Consider the following 22,902-nt stretch of genomic DNA (forward strand, 5'->3'; position numbering starts at 1 on the left):
CCTGGGGTTCGGCAATGGCTGAATCAACACCCCTTGAATCAGGAACCAAATGCCAAACCACATCATCTTGAGCTTGTGAGCCTAGCAGTGTTCATGTGATTGGATAGCAAGGTCATGGCTGTGAAGCAGCCTTTCTAGTATCTTACTTGCCTTTTATCTTATACACTTTCTTACCCACAGTAGTGTTATGCCCTGAGATGGGCTGCTGTTACAGGTTAGCCTGTGGGCCATAGAGAGGGGTCATGGGGACCCAGGGTCCGTCCCCTGACAGCAATATGCAACATAAGCAATACATGTTTGTTGGAGGAGAGATGATTCTTCCCTGGAATGAAACTTGCACATTCCTCACCGATGCCGAAATCGAGGAAGCTGCCTGCCATATCTCTGATGCACGAGCTGCATCTAGAGGCTGTTCGGAAGTATCTCATCCCTCATCCCTTGTACCAGATGGTGCTATTGATGAATGTGAAGAATCACACAGAGCCACGAAATGTGGAAAGCAGTCAGCCTCAAAAATGGATACCTTCCATTCAAAGGGCCTGATGGCAACCATATGCCATCATGACATCCCCCTTTTCCTCTGCGATGTATGCACTCCAGGTGAACAGCAGCACTTTTCGATTGCCATGCTCCTTGCACTTAGCTGCCAACTACCCTCAAATGCCACTATTGGATTAATGTATGATGTTGGGTGTGTTCTTGATTGATTGATCGCCAAGGTATGGCCTCGCATGGTCTGCAACTACAACCTCTGATATTTGAACAAAGTACAATCTTATCCCCAAAATCGCTCCTAGATTGAGCATCGCCGTTTCAGTCTTCCATGCCTACACACATCAATTCTGTTGTCAAATCGCATTTCACCCCTGGAAACGAAATGGGTTCGGAAAGTCAAACGGGGAAGGAAATGAGCGATTATGGTCCTTGATTGTTGATACAATTGTGCCTGAACGCATAATGAGTGTGAGTCCCAACACTGTTTGGTTGACAACCCTCTCTTATGCGATGTTGTCCCAAAACTATAGCCAGCAAAACAAATCACAACTATCAACAACAAAATCAAGATGATCGTGTGCCGTGGCCGAGACCGCCTTGCTTCATTGGCTAGGTCCAAATTGGCTACCATTGTTTGTGAGGAGGTGCTTCTAACTGACCTCCTGCAAGATTTGAAGAGTAAGAGGGGATTCACAACTCCTTTCCTTCAATCCCAGTGGGAAGAGCAAAAGTCTTTGCAGCTCTCCGTTCAAGCCTGTATGCCCATTCCCATGTTCAGTGTTGACTTATGCTGTTATGCCCTAGACAATGATCAAGCCGGAATGAAAAAGTTCGCCAAACTTTTGGAAGCCAAACGATCAGCCCAGGCACATTTGGATGCATTGGACGCTGTAAAGAAGGAGCTGGACCGAATCAGCTTGGCACGAACACTGTCCCATATTCCTATCGACCTCACGGAGCATTTCCAAGCCACTCAGCGTGTATGATTGTTGCATGATAAATCTCAAGAATGCCTATGCGATCTGACAGCTCAAATTGGCCTGTCTGATTTGAAACTTCCGCAAAATCCGTCTAGCACAGAAAGGGACTACATGGACATGTGTCAGAGACCAGATTTAAGACGAAGGAATGTCTCCGTAACGGAGGGCTTTGGCCTCAGCGACTTCTGCCAGGAGCGCTGTGCCTAGTGACACGTCCGTGCCCTAACTTACTGACTGGCACTTAGAACCTAGTGGGGGTAACTCTAGTTGATTTATCCGCTGGGGCGTAACCTATGTACAAGTAGTGTATATATATGGTTACAGCGGAGACGGTTCCGCAATTGGCGGAGCCGGACGGAGCGGAGCTAACGGGGTTTAAGACATTAGCCGACTGAATATTACTGACGAGTCGGTTCGCGGGGTTAGCGGAAAGGCAGGCGTTAACCCAGAAACGGAAAGGAGGGATAGGCCCGAAGGTGGACTCTGCAGGGCAGGCGAGTGTATTGCCCAGCGGAGGCGGGAGTGCGCTAGCGGACGTCGGAGCTGTCTGGAAGTCTTCGGGGCTCCGTACTTAGGGAGGCATAGGTAATAAATTGAAATGAGGGGGTGGTGACCATCGAGGGGTACCGAGAGGTTTGCGGAATACGGGGGCTCCGAGGTTGGTGAGGGGGGAGCGGAGTTAGAACGGAGGGGTCGGAGAGCCCGGAAGTCGATGGCTGGGAATGGATATGACAACATGGAGAAGTACATTCTGGCCCGATTCTGCAAACATGCCATCCTTATCCACTAAGCCAAGTACCAGGATGAGATTAACCCTATTCAGAGCTCACAACAGCATGGAGGATGGCCGGTTACAAAAGTCGGTAAGCATACCCCATTTGAGGCGAATTCTGATGTGCTTGAAAATTCATCCGGTACTTTGAGGATATTTGAAAATGGTCTCAGTGTTCAATAGCGCAAACGACCATGCCCATATTATTTCCACCCATGTTGTGCAATATAACGAGCTTGTCAACTGCCTCGAGCATTCTGTTAGGCCATCCTGGCTCCCAGACTCTTTGAAACATGCCAAAATGAATGTCAAGGAGCTGCTTAACATGGATCCCAGTGATGAACAGTAGACAAAGATGTGGGAGAGCCTGTGGGATTCTGTCAGGGATGGCTCGAGGAAGGCAGAGGTAGCGGCGTAACGCTCGGCGCTAGCAGCCCGGATGGCAGCGGGGTGGTGAGACTGTATAGTGGACAGCCCTTACTCAGGCTTACGTCCCTGTGTGGCTTCTTAGGCTGAAGCGGGAAATGTATTGTTATTAGGGTGGGAAGCCAGACTAAACTAGGGTACTTGCCTGAAGTGGGAAATGAGAAGAAGGTTACTTCTTCGGTCCTGCTTCGGCTTAGTTTATATACATGTGTGAATGGGTCATGTGGGGTTGCCACGTCACCCTCGGACGAAGCCGGGTTACCGCAGGTGGTTCTGCAGTTGATCCCGAGTGTTGGAGGGGAAGTACAAGTAGAAGTGTGCAGTGCATCCGGCGTTGCGGTGCCCCTACAGGGTGCTCAGCATCGGACGCATCCATGCTACAAGGGTAGGAAAGAAAGAGAGGTCATCTGTATAAAGATAGAAAAAGAGAAGAAGGAAAGAAGAGAGAATGAGAGGATGAGACAAAAGGAAAAGGAGGTGGCGGTGGCGGCGGCGGCGGCAGCGTGCCCTGACAGATTCCAACTGGAACTTGGATGAGAAACCACCAGCTTTTATCGTCAACCAACAGGTTTGCCATGGCATAGTAGCAGTGCTATCGCTTGCTTGTATTGAGGAGGAAAAGCTTAGGCTCACTTGAGAGGAACTTGTCAGGGGACGACTCCCGGGTCCCCATGACCCTCCCCTATGGTCCACAGCCTCTGGTCTGGCCAGCCCTATCCAGGGCACAATCCTACTGTGGGTAAGGAGATGAGATAAAACAAGGGCAAGTATATACACTTGCCTACTGTGGGTAAGGAGATGAGAAGGAAGCTAACTTCTCATCTTCCCACAGTGGCCACAATATCAGCAAAACTTCCGGGGATACCCGGAAGTCACATGAAGGGGTAGAAACCGGGTCCGGAGCATGCGGCGTGCGGAGTGTGCGTGCATGTGGGAAGCGCAGCGGGTGGAAGCGGGTCCGGACACGGGTCCGGGTCCAGGCTAGTCAGGGTGTGTGCCCTGACAGAACTTAACACATGCACCTGGATTGTCCAATCGGTAGACTTGTTGATTCGGATCATGGACGATATTCATTGTATGTCCTACAAATTCCACATTACCAATGCGCTGATTTGTCCTCGATCCCAGCCCGGTTTAAATATCAATGGCAACTCCACCTAAAGTCGTCACTCAAATGCCATGATACGATTGTGAATGGACCGTTTCCTCATGTCAATCTATGGCATGCATCACTGCACTATCTGTTAGCAAACTTAGAATGTCCAGACTCCCAAGCTGCACTGAGTACTGCGGAGTATTCTTCTTTCCGCCTTCCCCCCCCTGGTTCTGCCACTCTGGCCTCAGGAACCAATGGCATAGACCCCAAAGATGATTCTCAAGTTAGAAACGAGCTAAGCACACTCGATGGACTTATCAGGATGAGCCCAGAGCTGGGTGTAGCTGATGACAATGAGCATGTTGAGCGCTACCTGTCTACCAACAGTGGCAGTGGCCCAGGTGATACTCTTGGCCCTGAGATGCCAGTAAACCTTCCAGATAGTGAACCTGAGACATGGCCAGATGAGACAATGTGTCAGGGTTCAGCACCCTGCCTTAGGGTGCCCCAGACTCCCCACCTACTTTACCCCCTTTTTATTCTTTGACTGTTGCCTTGTTGTTGCCTTTGTGTGTTGTGTACATGTGCGCACAGGATAGCGTGGGAACTTTCTGAGCGAGCAGCTCGCCCAGAATGTTCCCACGGGTCACAGCCACAGTTCTGGGCGAGCAACTCGCCCAGAACGTTCCCACGCTTACTGGGCACTGCCACCTGGATGTTCCCTCCGGGTCACACTACACAACTCTAGGAGCTGTATAGTTGTGGGCATGTGACCCATTCCTTTATATAGCAACCATGCGGGGAGATGAGACCTTTACCCTTCTTCTCATCTCATGCCCTGCATAGGCAAGTGTATATTATCTTTCCTTTTACTATACATCTCATGCCCTGCATAGTGTGAGGACAGGCCAGATGGGGGTTGAGGTCAGGGAGCCTCCGAGTCCGAGGCCGGGCCCTGACACAATGGACCCCACAGACAATGTCGAAACACATGCTGAGCCTCTTACTGACTTGGTCCCTCCTAGTGGGTTTGGAGATGTGGATAGTCCCAGCTGTGACGAGGATATTGAGGAGAGGTTCTGGAATGAGAACCCTTGTCCCAAAAGCCTTCCTCCAATTAGAACAATCTTTGATGCCATCCACTCACGCACCCAGTCTACCCAACAAAAAAAGCCAACAAAAATCTGGAAGGAAATAACGGAGTTGCATTTACCTCAAGAGACTGAAAAAGTAAGAATGTTTCCAAGTTCCCCTGTGACTGATGCCACTGATGTCTCATTAGATAGTGAACGACAGCAAGACCAGAGACAAAGCAAGATATTACAAACATATTGCGATCTTCCCTGATGCACTACCAACAGTCAATTGCCGGCAGCTGATACATGGAGCAATAATCGATGCCTATGTTGAGATGCTGAAAGTGTCATATCTGTGCATACCCGATCCCAAACCGACTCCCGGACCTCCACCTTCACCACCTCCAGAGTCCTACCCTACTGCTGTCCATTCCGATATTCACCTTCGGTCCCGACACCACACCTCCTCTCACCCCCCATGCCACCTCCACTCCTCTGTCCCTCTCCTGTCCTATCTCTGTCCGCTCCGATACTCACCTTGGACCGAACACCACTCCTCTCACCACCCTCTTCCTTCATCCTCCTACTCTTCTCCCATCCGCTCTGATACTCACCTTCGGACCAGACAACTCTCCTTTCCACCACTCCTTTCCACTTCCCACTTCCCTCTCTCTTCCCTCTGGTCCTCTTCCACTGACCTCCTGCCAAGTTACGACCTTCCACTGCTGTCCCATACCTCGTACTCGGGCACTGCTCGTACCTTTGCTCTGAGACTCTGTCATAGCTCCTACCTCGGACTTTGACTCTGCCTTGGTGTGAGGTCTTAGGGTTGCTCAGCACACAAGGCTGTAAGTGATACAAGATAGTGTATTTTACGGTGGTGTGTAAGCGGTTACCCGGAGGTTCCCGCTTGCCCACGTGACTATGTGTATCTAATTTACACATGACTTGGGGTTCAGGGCTATTGCCCTGACATTCTCCCCCCTTGCGTTGCATTTGCGATGCATACAAGGTTGATAGTAAATGAAACAGAGTTTTAATAGTTGATTTACATTGAGTTTGGAATTATCAATGAGTGTTTTTTGTTGTCGCCACTTTAGTGGGCGATTTTGTACATGTCAGTGAAAGGAAGGGAGGGGGTTTAAGGAATGAATGAGTGTGGGCCGTTACTTTGAAGTGAACGGCGATACATTGGTATCGCAGGGAGAGAAGAAGAAAGAAAAGGAAAAAAAAGGTGGAGTTTGTCGAAAATGAATTTCGACCCAAAGGTTGTATGTCTTTGGTGTTCCTCACTTGTTCTGTGAGGGTTCGTGTGTAAGTGGTGTTTACACACGAGCGGTGGTGGATGTGGGTCTTTTGACGGAGTGGAGATTTCCGCAATTGTTACTTGCAGTTCCTCGCATACAGTATTGTGTGCAGGGCCTCGAGTTCGGGGAAGGTGTTTTCATGGGCGCCTCGATGGCGTATTACCGTGTCACTTTCCCTTCTCTCAAGGGTGGATTCATTGCCCCGGAGGAGGGTTTTCCTCTGGGTTGTTCATCTGGACATCCGATTGCTGCGTCGGATGTGTTAGAGATGGGCGGAAACGGACGACTCCGGAGTGGAATCGGAGACTTAGCGTGGAGGGACCTTGGCCTCAGCGACTCAAGCGGAGCGCTGTGCCATTGCTGTTTGTCCATTTGGTCCTTAATTTCACAGTAGGTGAGCAGGAAGTCTCTTAGGGGCATTTCAGGTCGATTTCGGACTGAAACCAGACGAGTATGTACAAGCGCCGATATATAAGGAAGGGGCAAAAGCACAAGGAGAAACAAAGGGTGACCGAATCGGAACGAAGACGTCCGAACGGGAACAAAGGGTTAGAGGGAGCGGAGTGGTACCGAAGGTCATAGGGCAAGACCTGTGATACATCCGAAAGGAGGTAGAGTGGGCGAGGCCCAGAGGGGCAGGAGGATGAGGGGAAGTGGGGGTGATGACTAACTGGCTAGAATAGAAGGAAGCAGTAGTCCAAATAGGGATGAGGGGGAATTGCGAGAAATACATTACAAATGGCAAGAGTGCCGGAGGCGGTCCGCGAAGCTCGGGGGTTGCGGAGCTTACGGAGGTTACGGAGGCGGGGTTGGAAGTCCAAGGAATATTGGCAATGGTGTTTACGTAGTATGAGGTCACCAATGCAATGGACTAAGACCGAGGTGGAGTCAAAGTCCGAGGTATGGACTATGACGGAGGCTCGGAGTAAGGTACGAACGGTGTCCGAGTGTGAAGTACGGAACAGCGGTGGATGGTCGTAACTTGGCGGAAGGGTGGCGGAGGAGTGACGGAGGAAGGAGAGAGGGGACAGGTAAGGAAGAGTAGTCAGGTCCGAAGGTGGATATCGGAACGGACGGAGAAAGCGTAGGGGATGACGGGAGGGTGGAGGTGTGGTGAGGGGGGGGCGGAGTTGTAGGAAGGGTGGCGAGTAGGGCGATGTTCGGTCCGAGATGAGTATTGGAACGGATGGAGAAGGGGTCGGAGAGGTAAGAGGAGGGGTGTGTTGCCAAGACCGAAGGTGAGTATCGGAAAGGCAGCGGTAGGTTATGACTCCGGAGGTGAAGAGGGTGGAGGTCCGGAAGTCGGGTCGGGGTCGGGTATGCACGGATATGACAGGATGCGATGATGTAGCCTGGGCTACATTGTCGGGCTGTGGGCTCGACGAAGTGGGTGCTCCCTGGGTGGGAGCGGGTTGTTGTGTTCCTGAGCTGCTTGGCTCAGGTGTAGAGTACGGTAGGTCTACCGTTCTTCCTGTGGGGAAGGATGGTTGTTGGGCTGGTTGTCCAGCACGGAGACTTGCGTCTCTTTCCCGGTATTTGGAAGCTTTCGCTTCCCGTTCCGCAGTTCTTGCGGAGTCCTGAGTGGTTTGAACTGGGACTTTAAGTAGGCGGCTTTGCCTAGACTTTCCCAGGAGATTTTCCCCTTATTCTCTGGGGAATTATATTCCTCCACAAGTCTTGCAATACTCGGGAGTCCCAAGAAGTATTTCTCGGTTTCCTTCGCTTTTTCGCGAAGGGTTCTATGTACCTTGCCGCTTTTGAAGGCGGCTTCGGCCTGTTCATACCAGTGTACGAATTCTTTCCCACTCACACTTGTCCACCAAGCGTATGCGGCATCATGTGCCGCTTCTGACCCCACTATTCTCCTCATGGGGAAGTTGGGGTCGATTGTTATGTCGACTGGAGCTTCGACTTTGCCGAACTCGTTGAGTTCGGCGGTCTCGTATAGCATGTGGACACTTCCCTGCAGGGTAGCTTGCCCATAGGGTGCTGAGGTACTCAGCGGCCCGCCGCCTCTGGCAGTGGTCCCCGTTTTAGGGTCTGCCGTCGGTTGCCTGCCGCTCTCCCTCTTCCCCTCGACATGGGTTTGCCCCTCTGAGGGCGGGCCCTTATGCAACCCGGACAGGGTCGCCTGCCCACGGGGTGGTGGGATAGTCGGTGCCCCACCCCTTGATGCGCTAGTCCCCATGTGGGGTCGCACCTCATGAGGCCCGGAACCGTATCCCCTCCCCCTGACCTGGGAGGCCTGTCAGGGCACACCCGCTTGACCTGCCTCCACCCAGGCCCACCTCACCCGGTTCCCCTTCTCCCACCCCGCACCCCTCCTTCATACCCCTTCCCCCTCTATCCCTCTCCTATTTCCATTTCCATTTCCATTTCTATTTCTATTTCTATTTCTACTTCACATGGACGACCTTTCCTTATATCCATGTATTATTGACCCACCCACGATGCACACATGACATGCCTGGCCCCGGACGACCCCGGACGGCTCTAGGGCGCAACCTAGTGCGCACGTGTGCAGCATACACCCTCGGGATCCCCCACAGGGACACCCGGGTGACTGCGGCTGTATGCGGGGTGACGTGGCGGACCTCATGTGACCCAAGCCGCATGTATATAAATACACCTGGGGTGGGAACCGAAGAAGTAACCTTCTTCTCAACATTCCCACTTCAGGTAAGTAGCATAGTTCCCCTTTTAATAATAACTCAACATTCCCACTTCAGTCTAAGTGGCCAGGGATCGCCGTCCCATATCGGGGCTGCCAGTACGCACGCCCGATCCACCCCCCGTGAGGTCCTCAGCACCGGACGCTACGCCTGGACCGCCTCGACCCCGGACGCGACCCTGACAAGGCCCCCGTCATGATGGGTTTGGCAGCGAGGTCTGCCAGTGCGCATGCCTCTCTGAGCTCGCGTTTCAGTAATTTGATCTCCCTTTTTTGGAGATCGACTTCTCTCTCTGTGTCTTTCAGAGAGTCAAAGATGCCCTCAGCATCTCTTCGTGCTCTGTTGTATTCGCGCCTCCAGTGGGCACAATGGTCGCAGGCGTCTTCTGATGCCCTCGAGTTATCAGACCGTGCCCGTTTGGACGGTCTGGACGAGGAGCTGCTGTCGCTCCCTCATCTCCCTCCTACGAGGGACTTCATCTCTTTCAGCTCCTCACGGAGCTGACGTGTCTGAGCAGCTACCGCTGACGCAATGGCTGATTCCCAGCCTGCATTTGGCTGGGGTGTTGTTGGACCTGGGCCGAATTGGCTAATCCAGGGGTTGATCTGGCCAGGGAAGTTCCCTGGGGAGTATGCCTGGGGCTGCAGCAGCAAATGCTGCCCCTGGAATGGTGCTTGTTGCGCCATCGGTGCAGTTTGCACTGCATATGGTTGGAAGCCTCTTTGGGGAGGCTGGGGGTATGCGGTGCCTGTTAGCAATGCGGATGGTTGTTGGTTCGCAGCACTCATTTGTGCTGCATGCGTCGTGTAATCCATGGCGCTTATCTGTGCCTGGTGTTGTTGTTGTTCCGGGGAGCCTTGCTCCCCGGGTTGTCGTATTTCGATATCCGGTGGTTTGTTTGGATCGAACCGAGGGTTGCCTCCCCCAGAGAATGACATTTCGTCATTATGTTACTTGTGGTGGTGGGAGGGGTTTTCGTTCTTGCATGTGTGGGATTCGCCGCAGTTGTGTGTTCTTTTTGCACGTGAGCCTGTGGTTCACGTGGTCTAGGCGAGTTACTCGCCTAGCCCATGTGATCTCTGGTACATGGTGTGGCTGTCCGGGCGAGTTACTCGCCCAGAACTTTCCCACGCTCTTGGCTGTGGGCCATCGTCCCTTGGCTTTACTTCCTCCACCTCCGTTTTTGGGGGCGTAGTGATGCCGAGAGTTCCCTGTCTTCTTTGATAGGGAGTTTTTCTGGTTCCCTTACATTTTGTAAGGTGAGGTACTCGTCCAGGTGGACGAGGTTGTTGCAATTTCCTAGGGGTTCCCATGTGGTGTCCCCTAGTTCCCATTTAACCTTAAACCAGAGTTCGTTGTGAACCCACACGTGGTTTAGGATTTTGCGAACTACTGCTTCGTGATCGGGGTCTTCCCCAAAATCGTAGAATATGTTTACTTCCCTATTTGGGAAGGTTTCCTGGTCATTCAGCTTGTGAGGTGTGAGCCGGGATACATGGAATCTTGGGTGGATTCCGCGTTGTTCAAGTTGTGGTGGCAACTTGAGGATGTAGTTTGACGTTTCTGGAAATGTTTCCAGAATTTCATAAGGCCCTATGTATAAGGGCTTTAGTTTTCCTGCCCTGCCTTTGGGTAGGTTCAGCTTATCTGTGGATAAGTATGTGAGCTCGCCTTTTCTCAAAGGCGGGTCCGGGTGTCTTTTCTTATTCGCCTGGATTGTTTGGGCAGCGCGATTATGTATTATCGTGTCATGTGCTGCCATGAGGTTTTCCTTCACTTTTTGAGCGAAGTCATTTACTCCCGGGTAGTCCGAGAGTGGTGCTGTTAGGCACATCTTTGGCATATGGCCATAGATTAATTCGAACGGGGCAAATCCTGTTGATGTGTTCGAGCTCGCATTGATCGCGAATTCCGCCATCGACAGTTTCGCTGCCCAGTCGCATTGGTCTGGTCTAACCATCACGCATAGTATTTGTACTACTTTTTGTATCATTCTTTCCGCTTGGCCGTCGCCTTGCGGGTGGAATGCAGTTGTGAATTTCAACTGTACACCGAGTATTCGGTGTAGTTCGCGCCAAAATTTTGATGTGAATTTTGAGTCTCGATCTGATATGATCGAGTGTGGTAGACCGTGGAGTCTTACAACTTCACGAAGAAATACGAATGCTAGTTCTAGTGCATTCGTTGTTGTCTTTATTGGAATTAGGTGGACGTTGGACGTCAACCTACAGATGATTACCCAGAGGTAATCATATCCCAAGCTTGTTGGGAATGGACCTGTGAAGTCCATGGCTATTGACGACCATGGTGTCTCCAGGGTCGGGAGTGGGTGAAGCATTCTGGGATTTCTCCTGGTGCTTTTCTTTGTCATTTGACAAGTTCCGCAGGACCTGCAGAACTTGTGGGTATCCTTTCTCATCGACTTCCACCAGAAGTGTCGACGGAGGGTTTCCACTGTTTTCTTGGATCCTAGGTGTCCAAGTGTTTCGTGGATGTTCTCGAGGATTATTCCCTGAATGGACTTCCTTTTGTAATTCCCTTTCGGGACTACTATTTGGGTCGTTCCTCCTTCTCCAAGTCGGGTTATCAGCCCGTCTTTTATGGAGAAGTTTTTGAAATTCCCCGGGTTCTCTAGGATTTCCCGGTGGATCTGGCTTTTCAAGTATCCAGATTTTATTGCCTCAATGAGGTCTTTTTCTTTGAATTGTTTTCGAAGGTTCTCTTCTGGAGTTATGATTTCTTCCAGATTTTGGGCGCTCCCCCCTAGAGTTTCCTCTAGGTTATTGCTCCCCCCTAGAGCTTCCTCTAGGGTATTTCTCGCACGTATCGCTGTGAGTCTCTTTTTCTCTGAGTTTTTGTTAGTAGCAGTTCTTCGTATTCCTCGATTCTGTCGGGGATGATATCTTCTGCATTTTTGTCCAGGTGGATGTCCGCCGACACATAATTGTTGAAATGCAGATCCTCGTCCGTTGACGAGTCGTAGTATCGTGAGAGTGCATCTGCCACTTTATTTTTGTGGCCTTCCACGTATTTTATTTCGCAATTGAAGCTTGCGAAAAGGCTTGCCATCTCAGGTGTCTCCCTGAGTTGTGGTTTTTCGCTTTGAAATATTCCAAAGCTTTGTGGTCCGTGATTACTGTGAATTCATGGCCTCCCATGAGGTCGTCTTGCCATCTCATGAGCGCTTCAAGGACACCCAGTGCCTCAAGCTCGTAGGCGAAGTACCTACATTGTGTGTTGGTGAACTTTTTGGACATGAATGCGGCAGGGCGGCAAGTCTGCCACTTTTCGCCTTGTCCAATTAATGCACCCATGCCCGCTGGGCATGTGTCTGTTATGACCCAGACGTGGAGTTTGGTCCTCTCTTCTTCTGAGAGGCTTTCCAGTGGGTTCCACTGGATGGGCTTCAGGATCGGAGCCCTGCATGCTAGACGTTTGATTTCGTCGAAGCATTTCTGGTGGAGTGGTGTCCACCTGAATGTCTGCTTGTTTGAGCAGATTGTTTGCAGTGGTCCTGTGTAACCGCTGACGTTTGGCATGAATATCGATAGATATTCTACCATTCCCAGGAATCTTAGGACTCCTGTGTGGTCTACTGGCTCTCGCCAGTTGTGGATTTTTTCCATTTTATCCGCTTGAGCGTGGATGCCCTGTTCGTCCACTCGGCTTCCTAGAACGTCTAGGATTGGGGCAAATGGCTGGAATTTTTTCCGGCTTATGTAGAATTTCGCCCCTTTTAGGCGAGTGAATAACCACAATAGTGCTTTATTGTGGTTTTCCACCGAGCTTGTGCTGGTGAATATATCGTCGAACCAGACGTGTAGGCGTCTGCCTACTTCTCCTCGTAGTTCCCAGGTCAGTGCGTGCTGGAAGGTGCAGGGAGTGTTGCAGTCTCCTTGCTGCATCGTGTTTGAGTTGTACGTCCCGTGGGGCGTGGAGAATGTCGTCCTATGGACGTTGTCTGAATCTACGCGTATTTGTTCGTACGTGTCCGACATATCGATTTTAGATCGGTATGTTGCTCTGGCGACTGATTCCTGGATCAGTCGCATGTCTGGCATTGGTGTGACGTCGAGGATCGTGTTTGAGTTACGGTTCCTCGCGTCTATTACCATGCACAAAGATCCATCTGCTTTGCGGATGCACAGTAGCGGGCATGCTCGCTCACTGTTCGTGGGATACCACCATCCTGCTTTTACATAGCGATCTATTTTGGTCGCTAGTGCGGTGCTGCGGGACATCTCAGGGTGTTTTCCCGAAATTTCCTGTTCGGATCCTTCAACGGGATTCGATGGTTCACTTCCCTCAGGGGAGGCATTTCTAATGGCGCTGGTGCCATTACGGTTTCAAATTTTTCTCTCCACCACTCCCTGAGTATTTCGAACTCGGGGTTGTTCATGGAGAGACCTTCCAGGTGTGGTACGTCTGGAAGTTCTAGTCCTTCCGGACTAGGATTGGGCCAACCTTCAGGGTATTTTCTTGTGATTACCCTGAGGTGTGTTTCCATCCCGCCTCCCTGTCAGGGGGGCTTCTTCTTTGGTTGTTCTCGGGCTCTTGCTCGAGTTTTCCATCCGTGTGATCTCGTCACACGGTCTTCACTTATTCCAAGGGTGTCTATGTTGCCCTTGTTTGCCGTTCTCACTTTGTCGGACCGGAAGTCTAAGCTTACCTGGTTTTTGTTTAACCAGGGGGTGCCGAAGATGGCGTTGTATCTGTCGATGTTTATTACATCGAAGTAGTGTTTTTCTACGTGGCCGTTGATTTCAACGTCCACGTTGGTTCCAAACAGGATCTGTGATCTTGTTCCTTTCGTCCCCATTTGAAGGACGATTGGGTTCTCCAATTGGAGAATTGGGATGTGGACCGCGCGGACAAAGTCCGGCGATAAAGCATCCATTTCGGCTCCACTATCGAATAGCGCATAGGCTTTTATGCCTGCTATTTTTATGTGGGCCGTTAGCGTTCTCTTCGTTGAGAGCGGTCTGTTTGCGGGGTATTTTCCCATGTCTTTTGAGATGCGGAATTTCGCATCGAACAAGGGGGACTGGGTTTCGATGGACTTTTGGTCCTTCTTCCCTTTGTCCTTGTTTTCCTTGGGTACTTTGGTGTATTTCCCCAAGGCGTCTTTTCTTGGTGCTTCCACCAAGGCTTCGGCGACTTTTTCGTCTGCCGTGTTTTCTAACTGGTGTGCTACAGCCAGTTTGATTTTATAATTTATGTCATCATGGTCAACGACTGACATTGGGCCCATTCTTATGGTCCCAATGTTGACTTCCTCACCCTCTGAGTCGGGTGAGTATTGAGGTCCTTCGTATGGGTCCTCTACTTCGAAGCTTGATGCTTCGGAGTTACCAGAGTTGTTCTCTGGTTTCTCATCTGATGAGCCTTTCTGTTACGGGGATGGGGGAAATTCCCCATTCCTCGATCCGTTCTTATAGTGGGATGACGAGGGTCATGTATAGTTTGTACCATAACTGGAAGTGTAATCGATGAGTCTTGCCCGGGAGTGGACGATCGAATTCCCATCGATCGTGATGGGTGATGTAGTGAGCTATTAAGGGGTTGATGATATGTAGTCGGAGATACCAGGACAGATGGGCCAGCCACGGGTACTTGGCGCTCCTCAATGGAGCGTACCGTGTGCGAGGTTACGACTTGCGGGATGGACGAGAACCTCGTGTAGTTGCCATCGGGTACTTGGCGTTCGCAGTGCGAACGTACCGGTGGCGGGTTGATATCATAGACGTGCAATGAGGACGGACTATTAGGGCCTTCGGTGACTTGGCGTTCCCAAGGGGAACGTACCGTTGGCGGGGACACATGTTGACTGGCAAAGGAAGTAACAGACGGCGGATGGGCGGCTACTTGGCGTTCGCGTAGCGAACGTGCCGGCATCGCGGGTGAGGGGGCCTCATAGAGTTCGCGATCACTATGATCATGATGGGATGTCGTATGTTGAGTACTGGGGGGAGAGCGTAGTGATGAAGAACCATAGGGTACAGATTCAATAGGACAATACACATGTCGAGAGTCTTCGACTCTCGACCTCGAGTTCTCACGGCGAGGGCCGTTAGAGGACTCGATATACCCAGACTTATAAGACATATTGAGAGTTGTACAGTCACACGAGTTCAGTTGAGTCACAGGGAGGGTTGTTACAGAAGACGGTACACGAAGCAGTTGTAGAGCAGTTGTTAGTTAGCGGGAACCGCCTTCGGCGGTTTCCGTACATGACGCGTGACTATCTACAAATGGTAAGGTCGCGGGAAATCCCGCGAAACACAAATAACCTTGGCCAGCACCAAAACCCCAGTTGGGGAAAGCTTTGCATGAGGGGGGGGAAAGGGGTAGAACGGGTAAGGAGGATAGAGTATCGGGATAGAGGATGAAAGGGAGAAAGAAAGGAGGAACGATAGTGAGGAGGGGTCTTTGACCATGTGACGGATATGGTCGTTGGAGACTCCGTATCCGTAACACTTTCGACTCTTCATCCGATGAGTTCGCGATTTCCATGGCAGCTATGTGCCTTGGTTTTTCATCGCTTGTTATATTGTGTCTTGGGCAACCCTCCGTTGCCCTATTTTGCCGCATTTGCCGCAAATTGGAACTGACTTTTGGTCAGTTTTCCTCGAGTTTTTCGAGAATGTGTCCTCTTTCCATCTGGGTTTCAGCTCTTCCGCTTTCTTTCCTGATGGGAGGGCTCTGCCACGGCTCGTTGTTGCTGTGGTAGTTGTTCGGGTATAGTAACCTGATTTGTAGGCTGAAGACATCTTCAGCCTGTCAATTATCTCGTCTACACGAGATATTGCTTTTAACATCTCCTCATTTGAGGAGAAGTCTGCTCTGATTCTATCATGAGCGATCATTTCCCTCTTCCATTCAAGGGGAATGTAGTTTAGGAACCTGGTGTTGAAGGATGCCTGGTCTGGAGGTGTCACCATCTGGGACGCTGCTTTTGACAGTTCTAAGTAGAACTGTTTTTTTAGGCCTTTTTCCGCTTCGTATTTGACGTTGCGGTATTTCTTTGTCACGTTCAACGCGGCGGAGGCTTTGATGAAGGTTCTCATCAATATGTTGAGAACTTCGAGGAACATGCCCTCGTCTCCTCTGAGGAGGGTTTCGTCTCGGAGTCTAATTCCGAGGTCAAACGCGGGTCCCCCTAATCCACGAATCAAGCAGTCCAGGTGGACTTTGTTGAATTGGGGACCTTTGCATCCTCGCAAGGCGAGGAATCCCAGTAGTTCTGTGAACCACTGCCAGAATGATTCCATGTCATTCTCCCCTGACCATTTCTTGTCAGGAAATGCTGGCCCATTCTTTAGGGCTTCTGGCTTCACTCCTTCTGGGTAGGGAGTGAGTATTCTCACTTCGGGCATTCTTATGGCCTTTTCGTACCATTTCTCCAGGTACTCTTCTTGCTCCCCTGCCTTTGCGGGGTTGCTATCCAATGGAGATCTCTCCTTTGGGGGGTTTTTGCTGGGGGAAATCTTCCTCGCAGCGTTTCTTTGGTTTCAGGCGAATTTGCCTGAAGTTGTATTTGTATTCTCTCATTGTTTTGAGAGGGTGTGAATGAGTTACCTCTCTGTTCAAGAGGTCCGTCATAAGTGGATGTTTGGCTGAACCTTTGGTACGTGCCAATTCTCCTTCTAATCTCTGAACGATGCCTTCTTTCGGCATCATCTTCTCCTATCCTTGGGAGAAGGATCTCCTTAGCGTCTCTGTCAAGTCGCTGATGATATTCCAGTGTGCTTTCACTGGTGGTTCTTTTCGTGAATTTTTCACGAGTTCTATTTATGTCCTGGACCGTGGTCCAGGGGTGTTTATTTGTTTCCTCACTTTTTTGTGAGAAATTTATTTCCTTCAGCAAATCTGTTTGTTCGCTGATTTTTTCAGTCAACGCGTCGATTGCATTGGCCATTCTTTCTAGAGTTATCTCTAGACGAGCCATGCTATTATGGTTCGTTTCCTCGATCTTTTTTTGGATCGAGTTTATCGCGTTTATTATGCACGATTCCTGGTTTTCCAGGAGGAAGTTTGGTTGGGCGAGCAGTGACTCTCCCCAGTTGACATTTCCGCTTCTGGGGGTTCCAGAATGGGTTCTTGGAGTGAACACTCCACGCTCGCTTTGTTTAGGTGAGGCCGTTGTGGAGGGTGCTTCCCTTTCATAGAGGGGTCTGTTCGCTGGTTTCTCCTTACTTTTACGTAAGGCTTCCTCTGCGAACTCCCTCATTTCAGTTCGCCTCCTCTTCATTATCTCGGAGACCTCCTCCGAAGTTGGTGACCTTGCCTTGTCTGGCATGGTGTGTGGGAGTGTAAACAGCGGAAGTTCTTTTGGAGCTTCCGCGCTCTGGGAGATCCTGCTCTCAGGGTGTATTTTCGCACCTTCTCGGGCTTTCAGCCTGAGAAGAAGTTGATCTTCACTTTCCGTCCTCCATTTGGACGGAACCTGGAACAAGTCCAGTAGTTTTTCGGATAGCTGACGTGGGGGCTCTTCCCTTTGTTTCCTTTGTCTGCCTTTGGGGCTTGACTTGGGGACGTGAGGGGGGACTCCAGGGGATAGTGGGGCCCTGGAGTTTCCTGCAACTCTATCCGATCAGCTTTTTGGGCTGATTGTTCGGCGCTTACGCGTTTTTCACGCAAGTCGATCACCTCGTGAGGAGGTGATGGATCTTCCCCAGCTTGGGTTAGATCGGTATGTTGTGGAGTTCTGGGGGTATTTCGCCCTGCACTTACTCCACGTAAGTTTCTAAAGCCTTCAGGGACCAGCCCTGAGGTGGTTGCTATTGCCGGATCATGTTGATCCTTGTCATTGTCTGACGACAGCTTTTGGTTTGAATCTCCCTTGATGGGAGATTGCGGTTTCTTTATAAACGGCTCGTTTCTTTTTAGTGTCGCTGCAGATGCGACCTTGCCCTTGCGGGCGTGTTTAGGCGCCATAGGCACTTCCGAGTCAGATGTTAAGATTGTGTAGTTGTGGGTTGTGTTGTAAAACACACCTCATGCACTTAAAAAAGTGTGAGGTCTTAGGGTTGCTCAGCACACAAGGCCGTAAGTGATACAAGATAGTGTATGTATTTTATGGTGGTGTGTAAGCAGTTACCCGGAGGTTCCCGCTTGCCCACGTGACTATGTGTATCTAATTTACATGTGACTCAGGGTTCGGGGCTATTGCCCTGACACTCGGCCTTAGTCCATTGCATTGGTGACCTCATACTACATAAACACCATTGCCAATATTCCTCGGACTTTCAACCCCGCCTCCATAACCTCCATAACCTCCGTAACTTCCAAGCTCCACAGATCATCTTCGGCTCTTTCGCTGCTTGTAATGTATCTCTTGTGTTTTCCCCTCATCCCTATTTGGACTGCTGCTTCTTCCCATTCTAGCCAGTTAGTCATCATCCCCACTTCCCCTCATCCTCCTGCCCCTCTGGGCTTCGCCCTCCTTACCTCCTTTCGGACGTACCACAGGTTCTGCCTTATGACCTTCGGTACCGCTCCACTTCTGTCTTCCCTTTGTTCCTGTTCGGATGCCTTCATTCCGATTCGGATCCCCTTTGTTTCCTTGTGCTTTTGCCCTCTCCATTATATATATTGGCACTTGTACATACTCGTTTTAGTCCTTAGTCTAAAAATCGACCTGAAATGCCCCCTAGAGACTTCCTGCTCGCCTCCTATGAAATTAAGGACCAAATGGACAAACAGCAATGGCACAGTGCTCCGCTTGAGTCGCTGAGGCCAAGGTCCCTCCTTGCTAAGTCTCCGGTTCCCCTCCGGAATCGTCTGCCCTTGCCCAGTTCTAACAGAAAGACCTTACAGACAAAAAGCTGCGGGACATACTCAAGACCCATCCCTGTGTGATTATGTTTCCTACCCAGTGTGAAGGAATGAGACATTGTATGGCAGTTTGCCTGTTGGATGTATGTGGGAATACACTGATGGAATCTGTACTGCAATATTTTAGCGAGCGACAAAGAAGGTCTGAACCGATCTTTTCGATGCAACCAGTTGGATGATTCCATGTTACTCAAGGAGGCATGGTCACTGGCTGCTCAGTGTTGTCAACTTCGAACAACGAGAGCTGCGCTATCTTGACAGCATACCTCTACAACAAAGTGCCCATATCAATCGCCATGGTCCACAGTGCGTGTTTACAGTGCGTTTCCTAATTCTAGCCCACATTCCAGTCTTAATGTTACCGCTTTCTTCAGATACTTCGAGGCCTAGTTAATGCCATCTGGTTGTTCATTCACCCTGATGATGAGCATGGATACAACTGGTCCAATTGGTCCACCAGAGTAATCACTGTAGGTGTGCCATCTTGCTGTATGAACATCATATACATTACAAGTCCTAGATGGAACAGCGCCAATGGAACGGGTATGATTGTGGGGTTTGGACCATGGCTGACATTCAAGCTGTACACATCGGGCTCGATGCTGCACCGAAAGACACGAACATCAATGATTTTTGAGATAGGATGAAACACCAAATCCTTTCTATTCCTCTGTTAACACCGAGCTGGCAGCCTACCTGGAGAACCCTAAATCCTGACCTTATTTGTGAACTGCGGTGCCGAGCCGCTAAAGTGGCTGCAAACTTTCCCATTGATTATGCCCAGCTTGGAATTGATCATACGGACATTCCTTTAGTGTTAGATAATGAACAGGAAAAAATAGACTCAACTGACTAGCGGAGTTTATGTATGCCGGTGTTGAGCCTCTCCTAATAAGATACTTGATGCACCAGTCAAGAGTCAAGCATTCTAGGCCGATGCCAGGTAGCAGCAACCTGGAAACGATGACATGGGATGCCAGGAGGCACTCTTAACCTCCTTGGCTTATGTTCTGTCATTTTGAAGAACTGTCAGGTGTAATCGGTACGAAAACAGCTCGCATTCCCAATTAAGTGGACATACATTCCAGTACTCCACAAGCATGTTGAGGCAGGCAAAGTGGAAGACAATCCATCCGAATCGTCTTTTGGTGACTTGAACTGCAGGAAGTGGTAGGCGAGTATAAATTCGGTGGTGCTACATGGTACTAGGCTTGTTTAAGTGAAGTCATTCAGAAGGTTGCCTGTATTGGGGGACTTCTTGCTGCTCTCGTTCCTGCAACACTGCATGAAATGGACATGTGTACACCTGTAGGACATCGTCCCTTCCAGAGCTTTTGAGCGGTCCACATGCTCAAAATCCAGATCGGCCCAAAACCACACTTCATAACCATCCTCACTGCAAAACGCTCAGAATTTCGAACAGTGTGCCATCTGGTTTCATGAACAGTGAGCTGGGGCATTCAATGTCTGCATGAGGTGCAGTGACATTCATCATATAAGCCCGTAACCTCTAGCTGGACCATTTCGCATCACCAAGCGTGTAATGGGTGAACTTCCTACTTTGTAAACCCCGTCACAGCGATCTCCCTGTGTCTGTCATATCCATCCCCAGCCATCGACTTCCAGTCCCTCTGATTCCTCTGGTCCAACTCCACTCCTTCCTCACTAACCTCGGAGCTCCCGTATTCCACAATCCTCTCGGTACCCCTCGATGGTCACCACCCCCTCCTTTCAATTTATTACCTATGCCTCCCTAAGTACGGAGCCCTGAAGACTTCCGGACAGCTCCGACATCCGCTAGCGCACTCCCGTCTCCACTGGGCAATACGCTCGCCTGCCTTTCCGCTAACCCTGCGACCTGACTTGTCGGTAATATTCAGTCGGCTAATGTTTAACCCCATTAGCTCCATTCCGTTCGGCTCCACCAATTGCGGACCCATCTTCACTGTAACCATATATATATCCCACTTGTACATAGGTTACACTCCAGTAATAAAATCAACTAGAGTTACCCCCCCTTCGGTTCTGATTGCCAGTCAGTAAGTTAGGGCATGGACGTGTCACTAGGCACAGCACTCTTGGCATAAGTCGCTGAGGCCAAAGCCCTCCATCACGGAGACTCTCCCTCATCTCGAATCTGGTCTCTGACAGTGTCTCCCGTACGTTTCGGCTTAACTTCTCTCTTTATGTTCATTATGCTAACTTACATCTCATACCTTTTAGTTTTTCCCATGTTTCCTCAGAGCATGTTGTTCTTTTGTTGGCTTGCTTCTCTCCTACCTCGCCTTTCACCGCATGATACAGTAAGTCATTCATTCTTGCCAATGGTGAAGATGCTATCTTCGGTGGGTTTCGGCAAGTTGGGCCCCGAATGAGTTTGTGCTGTGACCACCCTTCCTTTTTGTCATCTACAAGTGGGTTCTTCTCTTTCTAACCTGGGCTTTCACATCTTCTGTATCGGCACTACCATCCTCCCCTATCTCCTCTTGTTAGTTTTTCCTTTCTTTTTATCGTTGTACGTCCGGGCCCATGCTCTGTCCGTTTGCATGCATGATGTAAGATAGACGACGTTCATAAGTCGTCACTATGGTGGCAATTGCCGAATGTGGCAGTGCAGGTCACGAGCGGCCAATATTTCCGTGGCAAGCTGGAGGGGCCAAGAAATTCATGTGTATCATTTGGATCCCGACTGACCATGTGTTAAATGTACTATCTATGTATTCCTTTCAATATTCCTAGGGGTTGCATTGCCTCAGGTAGGAGTCTATGACACCCTTTATATTTTTGATGCCCATCAGAATTTGACTAAATAGCACATCACCTCCTCTCCATTATTTGCACAACAGCGCTTTGCATGCAGAGGGAAAAGGGAATGAAGAATGAATAAAATAGTTTCCTTTTTTGTATTCGGCAGTCTCCTCAATTCAATTATACTCAGCATAACCGGCCAACTTGAAATCCGTTCATTTTTTTTGATCGCAAAATTCATGTCGGGGTTGAAAGATATTCTTGATTCTGATGTCCAGAAGTATTTTGCTCCTCATTTGATGATAACGATAGATACTGAAGTTTGGGCACCAAGAAGTCATAAAGTGGTATCATTTCTACAACTTCTCAGTTCTACATTTGCATCAAAAGTGCAGTGTCAGGGATGAGGTGAGGTGCAAGTTGTGCCGTGATTTGCTTCCGGATAGTGACGACTTATGAACGTCGTCTATCTTATAATGGCTAAAACGTGTCAACATAATGTATTTTCAGCTCCCCCCAACAAACACCCGGAACCTGGGCAGTAACTTCTGGATAGTAAACTAAACTAAGGCGCCCGTTGAGATCTCTGTCCGAAGTCTCTGAACATCGTCCTCCAGCTCCATGCATCTCAATGCAAGCCATGCATACTCATCAACATTGACGCTGCAGTGGGGGCACTTTGGGTTCTCTCCGATGGCAGGCCAACGTTCCATAGCTGAGAATTTGTCATCCATTTCTAGCGTGCCTGAATGTGCCCTTCACGGTACCGAATGTAGTGCTGGTTTGGCCTGCCTTAGTATTCCTTAGTATTCAGCCTTGCCTATTAGCGAGGCATCTTACCGCTCAGGTTTGTGAGTTCCCATTGAATGAGTAGCGGATACCTTGGTTGCGGCATTCAGGGGTTCCAATACAAGCCCGATCTCTCTTATTCAATGTCATGTTAGTCTGCAATCTATTTCTGACATTCACGATTGTCTCCTACGCTTTGAGTCTTCCATGATGATTGCATTGTTTCAGTGTATTAGCTGCCTGGCACTCATCAGCTGTTGTGTACAATCGGGGGCATTGTCAGAGACCAGATTCGAGACGAAGGAGAGTCTCTGTGGCGGAGGGCTTTGGCCTCAGTGACTTATGCCAAGAGCGCTGTGCCTAGTGACACGTCCATGCCCTAACTTACTGACTGGCAATCAGAACTGAAGGGGGGGGGGGTAACTCTAGTCGATTTTATTACTGGAGTGTAACCTATGTACAAGTTGGATATATATATGGTTACAGCGAAGACGGGTCCGCAAATGGCAGAGCCAAACGGAGCCAAACGGAGCGGAGCTAATGGGGTTAAACATTAGCCGACTGAATGTTACCGACGAGTCGGGTCGCGGGGTTAGCGGAAAGGCAGGCAATAACCCAGAAATGGAAAGGAGGGATAGGCCCGAAGGTGGGCTCTGCAGGGCAGGCGAGTGTATTGCCCAGCGGAGGCAGGAGTGTGCTAGCGG

General features: G+C 50.0%; 4 protein-coding genes across 4 annotated transcripts; all 4 read left to right on the forward strand.

Annotated features, from left to right (window-relative positions):
• Positions 1–599: 599 nt before the first annotated feature.
• EI90DRAFT_2848940 (uncharacterized protein) lies at positions 600–966 on the forward strand (the record flags this gene model as incomplete). The annotated part of the gene is made up of 2 exons (XM_039053735.1): positions 600–695; positions 769–966. Coding segments are annotated over 2 exons (294 nt in total), but the record flags the coding sequence as incomplete, so codon positions are not given.
• Positions 967–1,064: 98 nt separating this feature from the next.
• Positions 1,065–1,481, forward strand: EI90DRAFT_3122263 (uncharacterized protein; the record flags this gene model as incomplete). Its single annotated transcript, XM_039063481.1, has 2 exons — positions 1,065–1,251; positions 1,300–1,481. 2 exons carry the CDS (start codon positions 1,065–1,067, stop codon positions 1,479–1,481), a joined length of 369 nt encoding a protein of 122 aa, XP_038917365.1.
• Positions 1,482–4,732: 3,251 nt separating this feature from the next.
• On the forward strand, positions 4,733–5,648 carry EI90DRAFT_3122264 (uncharacterized protein; the record flags this gene model as incomplete). Its single annotated transcript, XM_039063482.1, has 2 exons — positions 4,733–4,999; positions 5,052–5,648. 2 exons carry the CDS (start codon positions 4,733–4,735, stop codon positions 5,646–5,648), a joined length of 864 nt encoding a protein of 287 aa, XP_038917366.1.
• Positions 5,649–21,450: 15,802 nt separating this feature from the next.
• EI90DRAFT_641660 (uncharacterized protein) lies at positions 21,451–21,886 on the forward strand. The gene has a single exon (XM_039067897.1). It carries the CDS (start codon positions 21,541–21,543, stop codon positions 21,814–21,816), a length of 276 nt encoding a protein of 91 aa, XP_038917367.1. The 5' UTR covers positions 21,451–21,540; the 3' UTR covers positions 21,817–21,886.
• Positions 21,887–22,902: the final 1,016 nt, after the last annotated feature.

Source organism: Cantharellus anzutake (genome assembly GCF_015039405.1).
Source record: "Cantharellus anzutake strain C23 chromosome Unknown EI90scaffold_18, whole genome shotgun sequence".
Classification (NCBI taxonomy): Eukaryota; Fungi; Basidiomycota; class Agaricomycetes; order Cantharellales; family Hydnaceae; genus Cantharellus; species Cantharellus anzutake.

What these genes read in the sequence shown, in the direction of transcription:
- EI90DRAFT_641660 (XM_039067897.1), top strand. Translation starts at nt 21,541, where the DNA reads ATGAATAAAATAGTTTCCTTTTTTGTATTCGGCAGTCTCCTCAATTCA.